Consider the following 24,500-nt stretch of genomic DNA (forward strand, 5'->3'; position numbering starts at 1 on the left):
GACATCAGGAATCTACTTTCCTTAAGTTTTCATGAGGATATAATTGTATTCAGACTGTTATTCCTCTATTCACCAACGCACAGGTCTCTACAACTGGAGGAACCGCACTCATAATTTCACCCAGCACCCTGTACGTGGTGTTAGTCTTGGTTTAGGCATTTGCCTTACTCGTATGTTAGGCCTGCGGGGTGGGGAAAATATTTTTACGCCTCTGAGCGGAATTTGATCCAGTGATCACTGACCCATCACGCGAGATTGGTAATTCTTATCGCCTTCGAAACGATGAACGACTAAAATGACCTCAACGTGATTTGATCTTAGAGAGTAGTCATAAACAAATATCGTCACCTTCAACCTACCATATAAATGTATGCAAACCTTTTAACATTGATTAAAAGTCGGAAAGTAACAGTGGTCATTTGTATTTTGCCTCAGTTTTCGTATATCGTTGCACTGCCTACGTTATATCTGTAATATCCTCGGAAAAGGCAGGAAGCTAGTACATTTTAATTTTTCCATCCACGAAACTATGACATTACATCTCTTTCATGAAAAGATTATTGCAACAATATTTCGAACATTCGAAGTATATGGCTGTTAAAATATGTGGAAGCTAAGGATGGAAAGAAAATCAAACAGTTGATACTTTTTAATATGCATATTTTATACATGGGATTTATGTGAGATTAAGTAAAAATTACTATAAGTATCAAAGTAAGAATTCTCTAATGTCAATGAAATCAGATAAATTAATCGTACGAATAAATGTTCCTAAAACGAATTCAATGTATTCCTGTGATAAACTTACGCTGCAGAAATGGGTTTGTAAAATACATGGCCCGAATCTAATACTTTATCGAACTGTAAAGGTGCATCTTTTGTCCCTAAAAGTGGAACAGGGCATAAAACCGGTTCCTTGTATACGTACTCGTTTCTGTACAGCGTCCCATCATCAAATGGTTCATTTCCTGTCTTTAATGAGTCATCTCGTCGGAAACATTCAGTTTTTTGAAGCGGGAATGGTACATAATCTGCTTTGGTTGATGAAATACCTTTAAAAGGAGTCTCGTTGGCTACATACGCATTTTCCTTTCTCAAAGGGCCACGCGTTATTTCCCACGGCTTGTAGTCTGATTTGTAAATAGTATTTCCAGAAAATACATCGGGAAATAGTTTCACAGTTCTTGGTCGGCAGATCTCGGTGGGTACTAATGGTAACCTGCGATAGGCTTGATTGTGACTTGTGACAAAGTCTATTTTAGTTTCAGGTTCTTTGTACTTCGGTTGCTCATGTAATTTTGGTTTGGTTGTAGGCCATTCCAGATAATCATCTTTGAATGTAGTTCTGTCTTCAAAAGGTGTTGTAGTTTTATAAGGTGTTTTATCGGGACCATAGTTTCGCGGGCGGCTTGCTGACTGTCCTTGGTAGTCTCTCATAGTAACAGTTAACGAATCTATCGGGACTTCAGGTCGCGTGTATTGACTAGTTTCTTTCTTAAACATAGCAGGTAACGGATGTTCTACATAAATATCACGATAATTTGTCATATTAGAAAGTGGTTCCTTTATCAGATCCGGATTTTTCTGCCTGTAACAGATCGCTGGTTTTCCTTCTCTGTAGATATAATCTCTCATGCAAGTTGATTCACCAAGCATTTTCTCCGTTGGTTTTTGCCACGTTTTCACTACATGCTGAAATTTGGGGCCAAGGTCCCATTGTTTATAATCTGTTTTATAAGTTGGATCTCCGCTGAATTTCCCAGTGGGAATCGGTCGACTGACCTGTCTTATTAGACCGGTAAGTGGAACGTCTTTTTGTGTATAATCTTTCTTGTAAGAAGTGAGGTTTACCACTTGTCCAGAAGGCTTTATCCAAGGTTTTTGAATATGTCTCCATGGTTTCTCTATGCAATGCGGTTGGAAATCAGTACTATGGATAGTTTTACCATCCATTTTTCCATCGGGCATCGGAGGATGTTTTGGTTTGAAAGATTTAACTTGATCTCCTTCATGTTCGGTATATTTTGAACTGTATTCTGTTAAGTTACCTTTTGCCTCTCCAGACGGGAAAATAGATGATCGTAGTTTACAGTGATGCTTTCCGCAAGTGCATATACTACAAATACATCGTGAAAACATGTCTTATAATATAAACTGTAAATGAACAACCTTAGATTTTGTGTTTATTTATATTTCATCACTTGAGGAGCAATGGAAACTTCGTTTTCGTGAGTATTACGTCATAGAATAACTACGCATAACAAATATTTAAATAAGTAAAGCGTTCGAAACATCTGCTCCACTCACATTTAGAATATTTTCTTTGAAATACTATTCAATAAAAATAGCTGATAATATTAGAAAAAAGTGGTAATTCCAACGTTTTGATGATGAAATAAATTCTATACTTGTCATAAACAGTTTGAATTTACAGTTTAACTCTACCACTTTTGCCCGTGCCAGTTTAGGAGGAAAACCTTCCAAAACCGCCAGCGATGAATTACTACAACATTGTTTATATACGAATTAACAACTGATAAAAGCAGAGGATTGTGAGACAGATAAGATATTTTGTAATGTACCATCAATCAAGATAATTCTCAGCAGCCTTTTACTTAGCTCTGACAAGGTATCGGAGAATTTGTTTTTGTCTAACCATAGGGTAACATTGCTAGAGAAAACCTATTATTAAATAAACATGTTCTAACCGTAATCATGGCGAAAGCACATGGCTCATTAGTTAGAGCGTCGGCCTCACAATCATGAGGTAGTGAGTTCGATTCCCGGACTGAGCTGTGTTGTGTTCTTGAGCAAGACACTTTATTTCACGTTCTTCTCGTTCACGCATCTCTATAAATGAGTTGCCACGTCATTGGTGCCAAGCTGTAGATACCTTTGCCTTTCCCTTGAATGACGTCAGGAGCTCGGACTTGTGCCCTGGAGGGAACTTTCTTCTAGGTGCAAACCCTTTTCTTTAACCGTAATAATACGATCTTTGTTTCTAGTAACCACCAGCATAGTCTAACATGTTCCTCAAAATCTGCCGAGGTCAGTTTTGCCTCTCACACCTGAGTCAATAAAATATAATACTAGTCAAGTACTGAGATCGATGTAATCGATCTGTACTCTCTCCTCAGAAATTCTAGGCCTTGAACTCTGCAACAGAATGTTGTGATATCAGTCACTTATACTCCATGGAAATCGGGCAACCGGTCTTATGAGTGCTAGAGCTCGAGAAAATGAATAAAAATGTCATAGAGGTTGGATTGCACTGTTGAAAGGATCTTTGGCAATCAGAAGGATTTATATTTCATTTTAATGTTGGGTAGTGTGGCGAGTGTCCCACGTTTGGTCCTTTATTGAACTTCACAAAAACACAAGAGCTGTCAGGCTGAAATATTTTCTGGTTCTGAAAGAAGTTTGGTCTTTGAGTAGGAAATACTTTTCTATCATGAATACGAGGTCACCAGTCGAGATGGATTGCGAGATCTAGCATTATTAATGGCGTTGATGAGTCTTAATGGCTTGTCATCCGAGATAAGAGAGCATGAAGGAATTGTTTCATTATTATATGCAATGATTGTCACTTTGTCTGTTAAGAAGGTAATATTCCCATGTTTCTCTCCAGATTACTGCTTCTGAGTTCTTGGTGACAGTGAAGACTTAACATATGTTTCGTGTATCTGCAACACATACGTGTGGAAGAATAGGAAAGAATGGAAAATGGAGTCATTTGCAAAGCTATAGGTGTTGTGAGAGAAAACTCCACGTTAGTAGTAATGTGGTAGAGGACATGTGTGGTTGGCGTAACCGAATCAGAGTTGACAGAGTGTAAGTCAGAGAGAATACCACCAACATCGACTGTAATTGTAAAACTTACAGAAAGCTTCTCGTCCAAAAGACGAGAGGCTGGTGTCGCCCATAGGAGAAACATTAACCAGATCACGCTGCAGCAGTCAAACACACTGCAACGGCAGTATTTAGGATTTAGGGAATATTGTGAGGGATATAATTTAGCCGATGGTCAGTGTGAGAGGGACGCATTTAAGAATGTGTAGAAAGTAATTGTTAACGATCGATTCCATTAGTTTTGCGACCTTTCATGCAGCAATCATAGGTAATATTTGTAAGGGTAAGAGATAGGATTTGTTAAAGCATGTTTTTAAGATAAAGATTGAATTCTATACACAGATAAATTCGAACTTTTTAACGAGAGTATGAGAATATGATGTGCACTAATTATGGAAAACGAAAGAAAAACTACAGTTTGATCGAAGATAACTCAGAGCATTTACTCTGATGATAAAGATGATGTCTTGACATTATAATGATGCTTCCTTGTTTAGAAATTATCCATTATCTTACAACAATGTAATTTAAAAGGGACTATTGTGAAATTTCTATCGTTTCTGCGTATATAAATGCTTTAACATGAATGTGTCAACTTATAACTGTTGAAAACGGGCTGCGATGCAGTTCACTTGCTAGGTAATACTACACTATATTTCTTTCAATTTGGAAGAAGGAAAAACGCTGGACCGGTTTCATTGAAGGATTAATTTATAACACTAAGCACAAATCCACATTATTTGAAGGAGAGCCTAATCAGTACAAAACACATATACACACATGCACGCACGCACTGGCACACACACACGCACACACACTCACACACACACACACACACACACACACACACACACACACACACACACACACACACACATTCAGACTCAATAAAGAAGGAAACTTTACTTAATACTTTAGAATATTCATCAACTACTATGACTATATTTTATTACTGATAAATATATTTTAGTACTGATAAGTTTGTCTTATGTCATGGACAAAACCTTAAACTTCACTTAGTGGTGAGGCTCCAGGTCGGAAATTCAGAAGTTAAGGGGAGTATAAAATTACGTATAGGTTCGTTGTGGCGTTTAATTGTAACAGTTATCTAGGGATCCACTTACGGCTCAAAAGAAGAAAGATGATCTTGTGGTCTTGTGGCTCAAGCATGCAAGCCTCGGAGATATCTGTCGCTCAACACTACGTGGAAATTTCCAGGTGTCATGTGAACAAGTCCCTCTTACTCAAGGATTTACCAATCTCTGTGTTTCAAGCGTATGCACCTATGTGCAAGAGGCTAGCACAGTAAATTTTAAATAAACTAGAAGAAGACTAAGAGAAGATTATTAAAACTTTAGTGCAGGGGCCCATGATCGCCGAGGCCTGTAGACATGGAATGTTATTTACATCGGTAAAAGTCAACTGCAGTAGTATTTGAACAACAAATCATCTATTCTAGTACACTCCCGATTATTCCTAGTTATCCTAATATATTTTGCTATAAAGTGTTGTAACTTTTATTTAGCCCAATGTATGCTCTGATCAAGCATGTCAAAACGATTTGATAAAATTCAAGCTCGTTCTATCTTTATGAACAGGAAACCGAAAACCCTATTATCCAGTATGTAAGTTTCTAATTCGATGTAATGAGAACTGATAAAATTTAACTATTTCTAGCAGATCAAGTAACCATTCAGAGGATTCCTCATAGATTTTAGAGGCGTGTGTTGTAGATCAAGAATTTAGCTCTTTAGGAAATCCACTTTATTTACGTCATTTAAAACCTTTTAAAATTATATTTGATGCTATAATTTGCACTTTACTTTTAGCAATAATACATGTACAATCATAGATATATATTCTCATTCACTCTCCCTTTCTCTCTCTGTATAAACACTCTCTTTCACACCATTTCCGCTCTCTCTCTCTCTCTCACTCTCTTAACATTCTCCCTTTTCCTAACACTAACAATATTATCTCACTTTTATAATTTTATGGTAAGAACTTTCTATTTTTCTCTCTAATGTACTTCGTCCCTCTCTATCTCTCTCTCTCTCAGTCTTTCCCAGTATTTCCCCCTCTCCCTCCTCCTTTCTACCCCCTCACAACCACTCTCTAGTATCATTGTATTCACTTCTTAGAACATTATTACTCGCCCACATAGCAACAATATTTCAAATGCAACTTTTCTCTTTACATGTCTATTGAAGCACTTCCTTCTCGATACTCCACATTACACGCACATACACGCACAAACACACACACACGCGTTCTCCCTCTCTCACTATCACCCCGCCTACATATAAAATAATCCAATTTCAGCGACAGATACACAAAGAAACACATACTAACATCAACTACTCTTGTATTAACTTATACTGTAAACACTTGCAACATTCTACACGAATTAGAAATGGCATTTAAACTATCGACATCTCCTACGTCCCCATCGCCAACTCTGAATACTACCAACATTATCATCTTTAGATCCATATCAACCAAAGCAACACTAATAACGATATTGTTCGTCAATAATGAAGGCTTTTAAAGTTAAAAAATTCCCTATTTATTCATTAGCGACAATAAATCCAGGAACAAATTTTAACTGAAAATGACTCATAAAATATTGCTGTAAAGAAAACTTAAATAAATCGAGCCTGGCACAAATAATAATAATAATAATAATAATAATAATAATAATAATAATAATAATAATAATAATAATAATAATAATAATAATGATAATAATAATAATAATAATGATAATAATAATAATAATAATAATAATAATAATAATAATAATAATAATAATAATAATAACAGAATAATAATAATAATAACATGTACATTGATTTGCCTTGGTATAAAAGATGGGTTACAGCAAATATTCTGCTCAATACAACAGATTTGTTTGTCAGTTGTTTGACTTTAACCAGCTGAGCATATCTCTTAGTGGCTGAAGATTTGTGCAGCTCTGATCACCAGCAGAAGTAGTGGCGGTGCATGATAGCCATGTGTTGGGACGAATTCTCTGGAGTATAAATAATTCACTTTTGGAAACATGGGTGTTTCGTTCAACAGCCTTAAACAACCCTTATTCAAGGACCTTCTGAGCGGGATGGGTTACTCGACCTGAAGAAAAGCGCAAAGTCATGCGCTATTTATCTTGATATGAGATCAGCATGTCGCGCACATATAGCTGTGTTGCATGTGCTTGGTGTACTCCTATCAGACGGGTAGTCATGATGGGTATACTGGTTTTCGTATATTTTACCCGAGCGTCACTTTGATGGCATGCACTGCTCTCTCATTCAGTAATAATAATAATAATAATAATAATAATAATAATAATAATAATAATAATAATGATAATAAAAAATGTGGAATCTGAAGACGAAAACAATACCTATTGTCATAGGTGCCCTGGGAATGACAGCGAAACGGGCTGATTACTACCTAGCTCAGATACCAGGAAACCCCAAAATGGCTGAAGTTCAAAAGATAGTGCTCATGGGAACTGCCCATATCCTACGTAAAATACTGTCTATGTGATCTCAAATTTTAAAGCAAACACATAATTTTCTTATGGTTTCTTAAACATTCACTTGAACAAAACTGTACAAATCCAAATATATGGTACCCTAGGCATAACACCTACATGAACTTCTAACTTGTTGTCTCTTGAGGTCTCTGGGTGAGACTTGGATCCAACTTGTACAAATGCAAAACAAAAGTCAAACATAAAATAATAATAATAATAATAATAATAATAATAATAATAATAATAATAATAATAATAATAATAATAATAATAATAATAATAATAATAATATTAATAATAACAATAATGATTTCAAAATTTGGTACAAGGACAGCAATTACGAGGAATAGAGTAAGTCGTGGGGATGGATCCCAGTGCACAACTAGTATTTAATTTATCGCTCCCGAAAGTAAAGTCGACCGCAGCGTAATATGAGCTCTTAACGCAAACACGGTGGAAATACTATTAAGCACTTTGTCTGGCGTTCTAACGATTTTGCCAGTTCACTGTTATCGCAATGAAACAAACCTTCAAATACCTCGGAATAAATGAGGGCCCTGGAATTCAGCATGCACGTATGTAAGAGAAGATGAATAAGGATTGTTATAGAAGAAGAATTGGAATAGTTCTAAGATCTGAGTTAAATGCATGTAAAAATACACTCTCCCAAACCCCTAATTTACCATGGCTGTAAATTCGCTATGACTACATAAGGGAACAAATCTCAGAAGATGTCAGCAAGATAGTGATAAATGCCCAGAAAGAGAGAGGGTAAGGGTGACGTAAGCTATTTTATTATCATCAGTAAAAAGGGGCCTAAAATAGAAAAAGAGGTCACAATGCGATCTAAATGGGTATTAAGTGTACAGGGGGAAAAAGAAGTATAGCCACCATTCACAAGAAATTATATATTATATTTTATATAATAGAAAGTAAAATTTTAAAATTTAGGAAGGGATATAAGGACCAAGTATGAGAAGAAGGATATATAAATCAATTTAAGCCCTAAAAAGTAAAGAGTATGTTTTATATAAAATACTTCATATTAGCAGGCTGTTAAAGGTGGTCATGATAAAACCATTCAATAATGAACCCATAATTAAATTCGGATTTCATCCAAAAAATAGGTACACATTTTCTATCGACTGAAAACCAGAGATTAAAGGCAAACAATGAGATAATTGGTTCTATAACCAATAAACGTATTTAGAAAGCCTTGGGAAAATATGTTTACATAAAGAATTTCCAGCATTGTGTAAAAATCTTAAGGGATGTATGAATATAAGAAGGTATAAAAATGCCGCATGTATATATATATATATATATATATATATATATATATAATATATACATGTATATATGTATGCAGGTATATATATATATATATATATATATATATATATATATATATATATATATATATATATATATATGTATATATATGTATATATATATATATGTATATATATGTATATATATATATATATATATATATATATATATATATATATATATATATATATATATATATATATATATATATACATGTATACATATATATGTTGTACTGTTATCTTCCTCATATGATCACGAAAGGAATGTCTTCAATCCTACGATGGTAAAAACAGGTTGTAAATGCGAGTTACTGCAAGTTTCCTGCACAGAAAGTACAGTAATTGGACGATCGCATATATATGCTATTGAACTAGAGAATACTCCCTGCCATCTCTAAGTAAGACACCTTTACTCATATAGACCCGACTTTTTTCCTTTATGTTTTCGTGTTTTTATTGTCGTTTGCTTTTATCACGTATGTTCATAGAGAGTAATAACGTTTATTGACCCTGAACGATTGCAGAAGAGTACACCTTACTCTGTATAGGCCCGTCTGACTACAGCACCATCGGAGCATGAAATTTGACAGTAGTTTGCATTAGAGTACTGTTTTCGCAAAGTGATATATTCTTCCATCCATCCATCCATCCATCCATCCATCCATCCATCCATCCATCCATCCATACATGTATGTATGTATGTGTGTATGTGTGTATGTATGTATGTTTGAACGTATATATTCATTATTAGCGACAGAAGGAGTAATAGCTTAAAATGACTATTCCGTATATCGTACGTTTCGAGAACATACTACAGAGAGCCAACAAAAAGCGGTATTAGTCTCTAGGAAGCACCTTATATAAACGTAATAAAACCAATGAATATAAATGCGGCAAACAAAAGCTGTGTAGCAGCTGTTGTGGATTTACTATATACGTATCTTCTCTTCTTTGAGCGTCATTTGCAGCAAGCATACGCAAGTAGCCACGTGCTAACACATATTTAGCTTATACTAATATGGAGAAAGCAATGACGAAGATAACACCTGTGCTGCATTCGCTGGAAGGTTAGTTAAAACAACGTTGTTAGCGACGGAAACAATATATTAGCTCAAAGTATCATTCTCTATATCATACAGTAGATATACTGTAGTACTTGACTTGAAAAGTCATTTCTTATACACGTATAGTTTTAAAAACTCAGAAATACATCAGCAGCAGAGGATGTCTCAAAGCGGCAGTGGAATATCTAAATAGATATTTCTGCTATCTGAGCATCATCAGTAGCAAGCATCTCTAAGCAAATTCGTGCTGAGAAAAATTTAGCTTACACCAATAAAGAAAAACAGTGATTAACAAACTGCTGGTGCCACTTGCTACACAACCTTTTCCCTGCAAAAGCCTGTTTACATTGCAAGCCATTTGACACGTACGTTGCAATGACTATCTTTTGTAAGTAGTAAGACGGGTTCGAAATTCTGTACTTTGAAGTATATTTATAATTATGGTCCTTGAAAGGTTTATTATGGCATTTTGAAACAATTTCAATGAATTTAGGAATACGTAATCTTGAAATGAAACCAAAGTTCTTCAAAGAAGAATAACTGAACCTAAGTTGTCAGTGAAGAAGCACGTTGGTCTTTCATCGTGTGAAGATTGGCCAGAGGTTACTCATTCATAGAAGCTATAATATGGAAATAGCAATGATAATTTTATCTAGTATGTAAACACAAACATACATATATGAGAGTATGTGTATATAAATATGTTCATGCACATATGTAAAGAGAGAGAGAGAGAGTGTGTGTGTGTGTGTGTGTGTGTGAGAGAGAGAGAGAGAGAGAGAGAGAGAGAGAGAGATAGCGAGAGAGACAGAAAGACAGACAGAGACAGAAATTGTGAAAGAGACAGGGCTGCTGTAGATAATGTCTGACTTCATGCCATTTGACATTGTGTTTTCTACCTTAGTCTTGGACTTGCAAATATGTTGTAAGAGAAATTAGTTGACAGAAACAGTGCAAAAACACGTATGTATGTATGTATATATATATATATATATATATATATATATATATATATATATATATATAATTATTAATTATAATTGCGGGTACACCAAGTTTCAGCGTTGCTAGAAATAAGAATCGGAAAATACTCAAATAAGCCACCATTTCATTGAAAATTCAACAGGCTGACGAACATATATATATATATATATATATATATATATAACTTTCCATCATCTATCTGTCGATGCATATACATGTGTGTGCGTAAATATATATTTATACACACACATACACACACATACATATAAATATGTTTATGTGCGTATGTTTGTGTATGTGTATCTAATTTGTGCCATGCCTGTATTATGTTTCTTCCTGACGTTAAATTCGACTTGTGAGATAATCTATTTAAGAACCTATCATAATATTGTTAATGGTTGATGAATACATATTTGTCGTTTTGTTATTGTCATTTAGTTGCATTTTAAGCACTTGAAAATGTCTCAAGATATTTTATAACCAAATTTAGAAGGCTAAGTATTACCATATATTGTACTTTAATGCATCAGACACTGCACATAACAGTTCTATTTCCACAATTAGAACAAGAGCACGAGTGATTAATCACACTATTTTGAAAGTGAAACCGATTCTTGTTTTCGACTAATTAAAACCATTTATTTTCTAGTAACCTAAGCAATGTCACTATTTTCATTTTAAAAGACAGTATCATGAGAACACTGAAGCTAGAAATATTTTAATTGACTCTGTGTTGGGTTTGTTCTATCTTGAGGCACCAAAGTGAAGTGAAGAAATAACATGCAATCTATTTTATTGTGTAGTTGTAGAAACCATGTGTCTCCTGCTAGCTGCATTTCGTTGCTTGGAGATATTGAGAAATGACATCCAAAATGTCCAGGAATGCATAGCAAAGACGAATATTTGATATCGTCACGAAATAATAATTATCGGTGATGTGTTTTTAAGTTTTAGTTGAGACATAATCGAAAACATATGAAGTATTAGGAGTGATTCTGTGTCATACGCTTTAGTCGGAGAAAGATATAGGAAACGGAAACTTAAAGAATAAGGTTTGAAATAAAGAGAAAAATCATCAACGATGAATAATTTGAAGATGTTTATCAGCATTGAACAACACATGCAGAACAACCTGAATATTTAGCTAAATTGTAGGGTGGTATCTGAAGAAAATTTAGCTTCAACCTTTTTGCTGTTCTAGCGAGCACTTAGAGGTTTCTTTGCATCAAATGGTTAAATGAGGAACAAGAAAAAGAATGAAGAATGACAGATATTTGCATCCATCATAAATCACACAACTGACTGCATATCACTAGAGAAATTAGTGGCATTATAACATCAATAACCACCAGCACAGAAGCAACACCAGTTACAATAACTGCCTCACCACACTGCATGTTATAATGGCAATCTCAAATTATATACCCACGCGGCAATACCAAGCGAACATCCTTAACAAGTATTAAAAACTCAACAACCAAAAGTTAGAAAAAGATAAAAATACGAAAGGAAAAATTACGAATCTTCTTTCCCAATTATTACCCCTTTTTTTATCATCAGACACTGCAAAAATCAATAGAGAAATTTAAAAGCTTGAAGTCTCAGTACCAGACGCATTCATAACGTAGACTTTAAATTTGCAGAGCTGGAAGTAGTATATATCATACTAACAGTCTCACTTCTCACCAGGAACCCGAGAGACTATCGAATACAACTAACGATCACGTTCAACGGCATGAACATGCTTTACACATGGAAGACAAAAATATAAGGTGTTACAAAACATATTGAATGTATAGGGGAAATAAATAAATAGATAAATATAACAAGGGATCAGGAAACTATGCTGGTTCTAAGGAGTACATTTGTACTCAGCCGACAGGACTACTGCTCTCAACTGCAGTCATCCTGTAGTGTCTAATTAATAGCAGAACTGGAGGCAGTTCAGCGGTGACACATCAGAATGATTTCATCAATGGAACAGCTGAGTTACTGGGTGAGACTGAAAAAGCTACTGTGTGCGTGTGTGTGTGTACGTGCGTGCGTGCATGAGTGTGTGTGTAATGATATATAGGTGCATATGTATATGTGAGTGTATCATACGTTGATGCATATCACCAAAGGACGTCAGTATTGCTGCTAAAACCGAAAAACGGAAACGGTATATTATGTACGAAGTCCATTGATATACGTATTCTATATCGTGTTACAATCATTCCTAAATATTTATGCTGCCGGATATATAATGAAGCAATGGTTGGTCTGTTGTAAAATTGTAAACAGCAACATATTTTTCACAGCTTGAGATATGAAATAAATGTATCAATAAATAAATACGGCTACTGTGACGACGACGGCGACGGTGATAAGATATCGATGTAAACGTCTTTGCGATGTGAAACATCAATATATTAGTAATTTCAGTGATTCATCGTCGATGATATTTCTGTAGAACTTATTAATTTTCTCGCTAAAAGCTTTTCCATTTCAACTGGATTACGGGATTGTTATTCAAGCCTGACTTGTTTCACACTCAATATGGTTGCCTCAAGTTGTGACCGTGTAATCAACGTGACTGTTTTAATCATAGCGTTTGTCAAGAAAGACGACGACAAAGGAAGATTGTATCGTGTCGGTAGGCATTCTTAAGATGAACTTTGAATCAACAGTAGTACTATGGTAGAAATATCAGTTGTAAAAAGGTCAAGATGCAGGAGAGAATGTCACCAAATACACCGAGTGTTTATTAGACCAAAGGGAATACTATTGAAATATCTATAACGGGTGTTGAACATTTAACATGACTGTCAGAAACATTTAAGAAATGATTTGAATGACGTCATGAAGATATTTGCGTACAACTCTGTCATCTATACTGGATTTATATAATTATAATATGAATGACAATCAGAATGATATTTTCATTTATTTATTCAATTCTTTGTTTTACAAGTTCTTTTGTGTAATTATTCATTCCGGGACACTTCCTCGAAGGTTCATATGTTATGGTTTACAAGGAACTCCTCCAGGCCCTTGGAACCTCTTGGAGCATAGGCCATTGACAATCTCCCTCCATTCACCTGTTTCTATTCTCTACCAGATTTCCCTTTCCAATTGCGTTTGTTGTATCCTGATCTCACTCTGCTCTCAAAGAAACGTCACCAGGAGTTCCTAGGCACCCTTCTGTTTGTTTTTCCTTGATACAAGACAAACTAAAGAGTAGCACCTGATATTGCAGGGATGACCCTTTCGTCTACCTTCTACCATTTGGCCTGTCCCACATAGTGGTATGTGCGACAATCTTAAACGCGCTGACAGTATATCTCTTACAGTCAGCGATGCACGTAATCTTGCCTCACTGCACTGCAAAGCGGTACTCTACAACAAGCAAATATGCAGCAAAATATTCATGTTTTTTTCTACTCTAGACACACGGCCCGAAATTTATGGGGAGGTGGTCAGTCAATTAGATAGACCCCAGTACGCAACTGGTACTTAATTTATCGACCCCGAAAGGATAAAAGCAAAGTCGACCTCGGCGGAATTTGAATTCAGAATGTAAAGACAAACGAAATATTGATAAGCATTTTGCCCGGCGTGCTAACGTTTCTGCCAGCTCGCCGCTTTAATGCAGCAAAATATTGTACATTCTCTGAAGTTATTGTCTGCACTTAGACAAAAAATAATTCGTGATTAAAATTTTTAATTATTTAATCAGAGGAGTAAAGACTACACATCAAACTTAGGAGGTTTGTGTTTGATGAGAGGAATGAACGATTTTCTCAGAATGAACGCCAGTTTCAATACATACAATCTTCTAAAGTCATTCAAAAATCAGATGGTGATGTTTAACCAGGTAACGGTTAAACATTTACTGTAAATGACCGATACACCTAAATAACCGAATACACTAAGCTTTTAATGAATACAGAACACCAATGACAGTTTACTTCACTAATCAGTAATAGAACTGCAAGAGTTAGGAGTGCTTGGGTAGTTTGCATTGTTGAATTGCAACAAGTCCTGCGATTATATATATATATATAGTTCAAAGAGGGAAATATACCACCAAAGCTTCTTTGTACTGTGGTTGTATGATTTACCACATCTTCAAAAGTCAACAAGTTCCTCAATATCAAGCTTTCTCTTTTGACAAATCTATCTCGCTTTAAGTCAGTATATAAATGAGTGGTTTATAGAGTTTAGTAATCGACTTTGATATATATATATAGGCATGCATGATTGTCTGCGCCTTTATGTATATATGTATATTTGCATGTCTGTAAGTATATATATATATATATATATATATATATATATATATGCTTTTATGCTTTTATTCTTATACTTATTTCAGTCATTTGAATGCAGCCATGCTGGAGCACCGCTTTAAAGGGTTTTAGGCGAACAAACCACCAACTTCGAGGCTATTGTTTTTGCAACGCTAGTACTTATTCTATCGGGCTCTTTTGCCGCACCACTAAGTAAACACATCAACATTGGTTGTCAAGCGATGGTGGAGGGACGAACACAGACAGACACGCACATACACACACACACACACACACACGCACACACACACACACACACACACACACACACACACACACACACACACACACACACATATATATGACAAGATTCTTTCATTTTCTGTCTACCAAATCTATTCATAAGGCCTTAGTCGGTCTGAGTCTATAGTAGAAGACACCTGCCCAAGGTGCTACGCAGTGGGACTGAAGCCCGACCCCTGTGGTTGCGAAACAAGCTTCTTATCACCACACACACACACACACACACACACACACACACGCACACATAAATAATTGAGATTCAGTTGAATTAGGTACTTAAGTTGAAGCACCAAGTTATTGCAGTATTATCCGTACAACTCAAAGTAAGGTGAATAAAAAAAATACACAACAGGATATCAAGAGGAACTGCATCACTTCTTGATATCCTGTTGCTTATTTCAATTATATATATATATATATATATATATATATATATAAATCTATCTATCTATCGGTTTATTTTTCATTAGTGTAATGATAGCAAATAAGTCGAAAATTCGTGATCACAGTGAAGCTTTTCCTTGTAAATATATATATATATATATATATATATATATATATATATATATATATATATATATATATATATATATATATATATATATATATATATATATTGATAAATAGATATATATATCAACACAACTATAATCAAGTAATAATATATTTTCGATACGGTATCAATATATATAAAAAGATGATTATTCAATATTGGTTGAAAGGATGAAGTGCGCGCGCTCCCACATAAACACACACACATTTATACAAATAAAGAAATATGCATACATAAGCTGAAAACAAATGTGTGCGTGTGTGTGTGCGTGCGTGTGTGTGCGTGCGTGTGTGTGTGCGTGCGTGTCTGTGTGCGTGCGTGTGTGTGTGCGTACGTGTATGTGTGCGTGCGTGTGTGTGTGTGTGTCTAATATATATTTTGAGCAGCTTGTCATATACCAGGTTGAAAGCGCTCTGTGTCTGAGGAGTTGATGTTATCACAACGCAATTTCCATCAATGCTGATTCCTTTTGGTAAAACAGTTTTTGTCAAACAAATACATTTACAAACGAATTGATAAATTCAAACAATAATGCATCACATGTTCACAGAAATATTGTTTCCCAATTGCGCATTTTATATTCCTTGTTTCTAAATCCTACTTTTCCTCATATCTAGCCTAGAACTATAATATCAGCTACTATCGACTTATGAAACTAAGGGAATTGAGATATGCAGGTCGTTTATAATTGATCAGTAAGACAATATCTGAAGAAAATGTGGTTGCCTAGGTTACCAGAAGGGATTAATGTGCAGCGTTATAAGGGAAATACTGGACAGTAATTTCCGTTTGTTTTCCTCTGTTTCATGCTTTCAGTGAATTTTTGTGCACGTATTTAACTTGCATGAAGTACTAGAAGGAAAAAAAGGCAAATATCAACTTAGCTGAAACTACGAAACATTGTGCTATCAATAAGAACATTGAGTGTTCACATCCTACATTGGTATTATTCAGTTTCGGACGATTTTCGTCTGTTGCTGATATATTTCTCGGTAAGGGTATAATGATACGATCTCGTGACGAGACAAAGTAGTTACTTAGGATTTTAATTATCTTTAATTATGTTTTAAGTATGTTACGCAAATTGCTATTTTAAACTAATACTGTTTCTGTCCAACATAACGAATTTTCCTTGAGTCTACCGGCTAATTACAACATTAGAAAATTTCAATTACTGTTTTACAATATCATTAACAATAGAGTTTGCCTTGCAGTTGCCAGTGATTATTTGATACAGTCGAAACCCAGAGAAGCAAAATCGTGTATTTACTGCTGTTAGAGGGCTTCCACCAGTTAATTTAGCTTTCAATGACTATCTGTTTTAAGTATGATGCAGAAATTGCTATTTTTCTACTTATCCCTCTCCATGTATCAAACGTACAACCTTTGGCGATCATAGACCGCCATGCGTAAGTTCGAAGATTCATGATTTTTCTTAGGGAAGATACAGAAGTATTTCTCTTGGTGGCTTCTGCCGGTTTAGTTATAATTTAGTCTACTAGTCTCCGACCTTCTTAATATTATTGAAAATATATGTATTTCACCTGGTTATCCAAATGACTATACAAAGGATCTGTATGCATTTTAGAAGTACAGTAAGTAGTGGGCATTCAGGCCTTACACAATGGCATTTACAGTAACATTTAATCTTCCATATGGTCATTTTACCTACTAGAAATAGCAACCAAATCTCCATCAAATTATATATAACTACTTGAACGGACTCATTAAATGATGCGATTCAAGATATATTGTGTTCATTCGTTTTTTCTTTTGCTTGTTTCAGTGATTAGATGCGGCTATGCTGTGGAAATATCCTCAAGTTTGTCAAATCAATATAGTACTTGCTTTTAAGTCAGGTACAGATTTTCTCGGTCTCTCCATCTCTTTTAGTGTACCCCCTACTTTTTAGAGGTGTATGCAAACCAGCAAGTGATGAAAGACAAGCATAGAGAAGCAAACAAACAGAAATATATGTATATGTGACCGGCTTCTAAACAGTTTCCATCTACCAATTTTATTCATCATAACCTACTCGCCCCAGTGCTATTGCAAAATAGATTCCGTGAAGATACCGTGTAGTGGAATTGAACATGAAACCACGTGGTTGTGAAACAAAACTCTTTACCAGACAATCTTGTTCGGAATATAAAAAAAATATATAGGACAAATGTAAAAAGTAATGTTGACGGCGAGAATGACCTTTGAGTATGGTGGTGAGGGACATACATGACTTAGTGTCATTAAAACAACAATGTAAAAAGAAAACTCAAACGCCTAGAATGTGATTTGAAGTCAGACGAGAGTATATTGATCTGAGGTGCGATTACTGAGTCAAGTTATGATTTTACTCACGTGTAAAGCTTAATTCCCTTTCTGGAAAATGCTTGCAGGTGATATAAACACCGTATATAATCCCAAGGTTTCTTGTACAAACAGCAATTACACGGCGATTCTCTAATAAAAACAAACCATAATGTTATTCTACAGGCTCACAGGAAATTTTCCTTGTATTCATTACATGTGTGCATTCGTGTGTGGGTTTGTGTGCAGAGACATTGACAAGATAGCTGGTGCTTAAGCATACTATACGGATTCATACGTATATGTGGTGTGCATGAACGTGTGTGCACGCGAATGCGTGTGTGTGCGTTCGGTAGGATAGGAGCGTTGTTATTCAACAGCATACTAATTACCACAGATCAATGAAATTGTAACCTGAAGCTCATTGTTAATTAGTTCACGAAAGCTTAATATATTTAAAGAAGGAGTATACGCACACATACACGCACAAACACGCACACACACACACGCACACACGAACACATGCACACACGCATACACCACACATATACGCTCACACATACTCACATAACTAGATGATAAGGAGGTCCTCTCTTTTAGGCGAACTCTGTGCATGCACACATATACACACACAAACATACGCACTCATATAACTAAATACAGATGATGTCCTCAGTTTTACACAAACACCCACCCACCCACCTACACGCATAACAAAATAGCTTGCTGCTGACACAGTGTAGTTTGGAGTTATTCGACTTCAGTCCCTTTGTTTCGATTTCTTCAAGAGCAACACTTGTTATTCTTAAAGAAATATTAAGATTGAAACTGAAGATGAATAAATCCAAGTTACTTTGCACTATAGCTGCTATTTCTTTTAATGTGTTATAATACTCCACTCGCGCACTAAGTATTATATTATTTTGTTGCTTCTTAGTAAGTTACAAAGAAATTATCACCCCACCCACACGGTGCACACACTCACACACATACATATCTGTGTGTGTGGAGAAAGAGAAAGAAAGAGCGAGAGAAGTCAATGGATAAAAATAGTGACAGATCCGTATACGCACACATTCGCTTGTATGCACATGCATATGTACATATAGACATGCTGTATATATATGTCTTTCAAACAAAATATAAAATAGGCTGACATTTTACCAAAGTGAGAACCTCTCTGTGGTTGATCTGCTTGATAAAATAGCAGCCAAATCTTCTTCACACCACACCATAGCATCTTATAAACAACAGATTGGACAATGTTATCTTGTAAAAAATAATGATATGTTCATGTCTGGAATAATTATTAAGCATAAGATTGAGTCCTCTGTCAAGAGTGATGTGGGTCAAAAGAAGATGTTGAAATACTGTTTTAATTATGACATGCTAAATATCCATAAATGTGCATCGCACATGCACACAGGTACACATATACACAGGTACACACATAGAAACACGACTGAACTAAACTGGGCTAAAGCAAATGATTGTTCCACGTACCTATTTCTGTACATTCTACGGTAATAACAAGAGGGCTCCCTCATACTCAAACATATACAACCGACCATATACATACGCATTTAATTTCACATAGATTTCGTATAGCTGAAGCCATTTATCTCAGGTGTATTATTAGAAACCAATTACCTAAGGTGTATTGCAGTGAAACGAGAATCAAGAAGTTGCTGAGAGAACCTCTTTGTAAATGGTCATGTTTGCACCAAGATTATTTGTTAAATCTATATAGGAAATTTAGGAATGGTGAATTGCACATGATAAAGTTTGATAGACGGCTCCGGTTAATTTCTGAAGAATTAGTTAGAAGTGTTTAAGAAATGTCTTCTTTAAAAATCGATCGGACATTAGGTTCCTTTTCAATAGCTTACTAAATAAACAAAAGTCTATCTCACAGGAATTCTTTATTTATTAAACAAACGGGAAAACTTTTCGGAATAAAAGTCTTTCGAGATGGTGATGGAAAAGACTGGAAATATATTTTATAGTATTCTTTTTCATATTATTCTTTTTTATTTTTTGCTTTTGAATTAAGCTGCAGCTGCCAAGTACTTTATTCTTTCCTTTGCCAATGAGAATGTTATGACATTTTAACCAGTTATATTTTGAATCTGTAAGGTCAAATTATACCTCACTCCTACTTAAATGATTCCACTAAGAAACAAAGAAAAGAATACCTGATAAAAACACAAGCTCTGTTTAGGGTGGAAACGGTGTATCACAGTACTACTTTGATCTGGAGGAAGGAGCTATGTCGATATAGTTCCTTCCTCCAGATTAAAACATTAAAAATTTTAAAAAATAGAAATAGCTAGCAATTCGTTAATTTAATAATTCTGTTTATGTTAGTTCAAAATAACGGTTTTGTAAATTGCATTTTACAACTACAAGGTTGATTTAATACTACTATCAACCTATATATATATACTGTAATATACCGAGTTCAAACTAATCGACTGTACTATTTCTGTGGTAAATATTAGCTGTGTAATTTCAAAGAAGATCGATAGTTCGATGTTATCGGACAATCTTCTTGGATCTATTTCTAAACAGCTTTTATTCCCCGAAGTAACAGTTCTGATAAAAAACCTTAAAGAATGGCCAAATCACTCCTTTCATCAAATGTTATACTGCACAGAATTAACAAAAAAAACAAAAAAAAAATGATATTTTCTTCACTGAAATATTTGTATTCAACTTTTCTTTCCTTTTTCTCACAAAACACTTCACACGTCTAGAAATTTGACGATTTTTTTTGTGTACAAGGTTTCTGTATCTTTTTATCACATATTTTCTCAACCTCATCTTCGTCACAATTTTCCTTCGTTTCTAAAATATTGTAAAATAGCATATTTGACTCGTATCAATTAATAGTGATTTATTCCTTAGATTTGGAGAGTTGAATTTATAACGGTGAGTGGGCATGAATATATTAGTGGATAATGTATTCTTGTTATCGACCAAAGTATTTAGTTATACTTGCAATAATTTAGAGCGTCACAGATAGCTCACTTGATATGGTATAGGATTGCTAACCAGAGATCAGTAGTTGACCAGCACTGTGTTTATGGCCAATACGCTTGGTACACAAGTGTCTTTGCGCCCCTCACGTGTAAACAGAGATTACAGGGCTGTAAAATAGAAAAGAAAACAAAATCTTCAAAAATTAATATAACATCGTCGAGTGGTTCATATTTTACATGGTACGGATTCTAAATTTTCTGCCTCAGATGCGGAATAGATACAGTTCGAACTCCAGTTGAATTACTACACGGATGCAGATTCTATACACGTAGTAAAAACTAATGGTCGATATTAACTATATAGAGGCTTCTAAGTGGTCAACAAATTACTTCATAATAGCCATATCTTCGTCAAATCATACCCTACAGGAAATTTTTAAACTAAAGTATTCCTAGATACACTGTGTCTAAATAAAAGCTACCACAGTTAGTTAGATCAGGACAAGTCTGAAGTAAAACAGGATTTAGAACTAAATATGGTCCAGAAAAGAAAGAACTCGAAGAAGGAACTCTTCTTCGGTTGATTTCTCAATGGTTTAATATTATAAGTATCTCTACACTGAAACAAAGAAGTTTTAATGTTTATACATATTCATCTGTTTTTAACAATATTACTCACGAGAAAAGATTTCAGCGACGAAATGAAATTAAAATGTTGAACCGATTCACAGTTTACTTTCCCTTACTTACCGGTGTTGGTCACGTTGACCTTGAATTATTGATCTGTTGCGTTAGAACCAAATTAAGGACAATTTTTGCAGATAATATCACTGCTGTCGAATAAACCACTTGCAATGTAGTAATTCATACCAAATGTTATCAAATCAAATAACTATTAGAAGGTACCAGAAACTCTTATATCGTGGTAATAAAATGGCGCAAATCGTCAGATTGAGGTAATAAAATAAAGTAATGAAATAAAGGGAAAGGCCAAGATTGAGCTCTTTAGTGTAAGTATAAACTGTGTAAAGCAGCCATTCTTATAAAAGGAAAATAACAACGGGTTTTTTAGGTGGTTGGTTGATGTGCTGTAAATAGCAACCAAATTTCTCTTTAATCATTCTGCATCATTTTAAAAATCATGATATATATTACTGCTCTGGTTAGTTTACTTTTAGTTTTATGATACGTGAAAGAAAGATGAGATGGTCACGGCTGGGATGCATTTTATGAAAGGTCTTCTTTACACTGGACAGAGACTATTCTATAGTCAATTAATGTAATAGGATTATTTGAGGACTATTTTCTCAAGAAAATTATTGATGCAGGTACACGGTTGTCAAAGCAGTTGGTTTGTAGTTAGGGTGTTCGAGTAATGAACGCAAAGTCATAGGTTCAATTCCTGGACTTAGCAGCATATTGTCATCTTGAGCAAGGAAGTTCATTACACGTTGCTTCTGTCTACTCAGCTGTAATGAGAACTACCCACGTTCTGGAAGAATCCTCTTAACCTTCTAGACGTCAGAAGCAGAATATTCCGCTGGGTCAATGACGATGGGAAGAGAGAGGGTGTCTGTGTTAGCTCGCAGTGGTATAAGCCCTTAAGGCAATATGTAGTGCCTTTATTTTAGAGGATATACTTTTAGAGGTTTCTATATATTTTGTTTGAGTATTATTGAAAAAAGTGAAGTAGAAGAGATTTTGAACGGATATCAAAAGTACATATTGTACCCGACATACGTGAAACTTCCACATTACACTACAGTGCTTGCAAAAGAAAGAAACAAAAATATTGGTCACTTTTCGCAACTAGCACTTTGGAACGTTTATATATTCTGGTACATTAAAGCAGCAATTCAAGTTTGTTTCCATGATGGAGCTACTTCTGGTGGATCTGTTCTAAGTTTCTAAGAACATGAGATCTTTTCAAATCTCTTATACTTAAATATTAATATCTTATGCAGCTAATATTTGCTGAATATGTATTTAAATATATAAACAACTCTGTGTGTGTTGTGTATGCGTGTGTCTGTGTAGGTATAAATTGTTAGTTTTCTATGGAAGTTTGAAAAAATCAATAATGTTATCTATTTTTGATAAAAGAAAGTAAATGATAGTTATGGTAACATGTCTGAATATATTTTAAAATATCTATTTGGCTTTGTAATAAGGAATGTGTTTCATGATGGGCTGACGTACAAAAACCAGAGGTACGCTGTTTTTAGCTCTCATTGACTGTTATATATCTTTCTGGAAGATTTCTATTATTTCTTTCAACAATGTCTTTTAAGCATAAGCGGGAACAATAACATAATTTGTTTAATGTGTTTTCGATGATAACAATCAAAGCTATTAAAAAGAAAAACTTAGAAAAAAGGAAAATGAACATATCACATATATTGCTGTCTTTTCGAAGTGACGGAATTCAAACATCGAACTAATGCTGTTTTCAAATCATTCAAATGATTGACAAAATAATTTATATTGGCTGCTGTTCATCGGTACGTAGTTCTTATTCTGCCTCTTTTGACTAACGCCATTTATCTATTATTTCCCTCAGTGTTGATAAATGCATTTACTTGAAATAAAATGACGCGGTGATAGAAGCAAGCAATTGTATGAACTGATTCAGCCACTTAAATTCAGTCTATTCAAATATCATGTTATTTTACTTTGATTTATCACTGTCCGACAGATTCCATAATTGTTTCCAAGGAATGCAATAGAGATAACCATTTAATATTTCTGAGAAAGTAATAGGGTATTAACTGGAGTTTTTCAATAGTTTTGTCGAACTTTGGCAGCGAAGTAACACAATAAAAGCTGAACAGCAATTTAGAAGTTGAACTTCTCCGAAATGTAGACAATGAATAGGTGGAACATTTTGTGTGATCGAAATTCTACAAGGTCACAGCCCATAAATAGTGACCCGAAACTACTCTACAGCTTAAGGACATGAAATAAATGGTTCCTGTTTAAAAGATTTTAGGGAAATCGCTTACTGTACCAATCAACAGTATAATATCGCCGTAATGTGTTGTAAACGTGTTTTGGAATCAAGAGACAAGACTAAACCGATTTATATTGTATATAGGACAAAATAGGTATTCCATTCAGTTAACAGAAAGAAATCTCGATTAACGTTGATTATTGAGGTCTTTTACTGACGATGATGTCAAAGTTTAGAGTAATTTATATATACCGTTAATATATGCAATATTGCTGAAGCACAGTTGGTAACTTTCGGTAGGATGTGGGATATGTATATATATATATATATATATGTATATATATATGTATATACAGAGAGAGAAAG

General features: G+C 34.7%; 1 protein-coding gene across 1 annotated transcript; it reads right to left on the minus strand.

Moving 5' to 3' along the window:
* Positions 1-634: 634 nt before the first annotated feature.
* LOC106867503 (stabilizer of axonemal microtubules 1) lies at positions 635-2,848 on the minus strand. Its single transcript, XM_014912386.3, has one exon. The coding sequence runs from the start codon at positions 2,137-2,139 to the stop codon at positions 805-807; it is 1,335 nt and encodes a 444-aa protein (XP_014767872.1). The 5' UTR covers positions 2,140-2,848; the 3' UTR covers positions 635-804.
* Positions 2,849-24,500: the final 21,652 nt, after the last annotated feature.

Source organism: Octopus bimaculoides, chromosome 6 (genome assembly GCF_046866305.1).
Source record: "Octopus bimaculoides isolate indiv1 chromosome 6, ASM4686630v1, whole genome shotgun sequence".
In the NCBI taxonomy this organism is placed as follows: domain Eukaryota; kingdom Metazoa; phylum Mollusca; class Cephalopoda; order Octopoda; family Octopodidae; genus Octopus; species Octopus bimaculoides.

Bases quoted from the DNA above. Each gene is read 5' to 3' on its own strand.
- LOC106867503 (XM_014912386.3), bottom strand. From the start codon at position 2,139: ATGTTTTCACGATGTATTTGTAGTATATGCACTTGCGGAAAGCATCAC.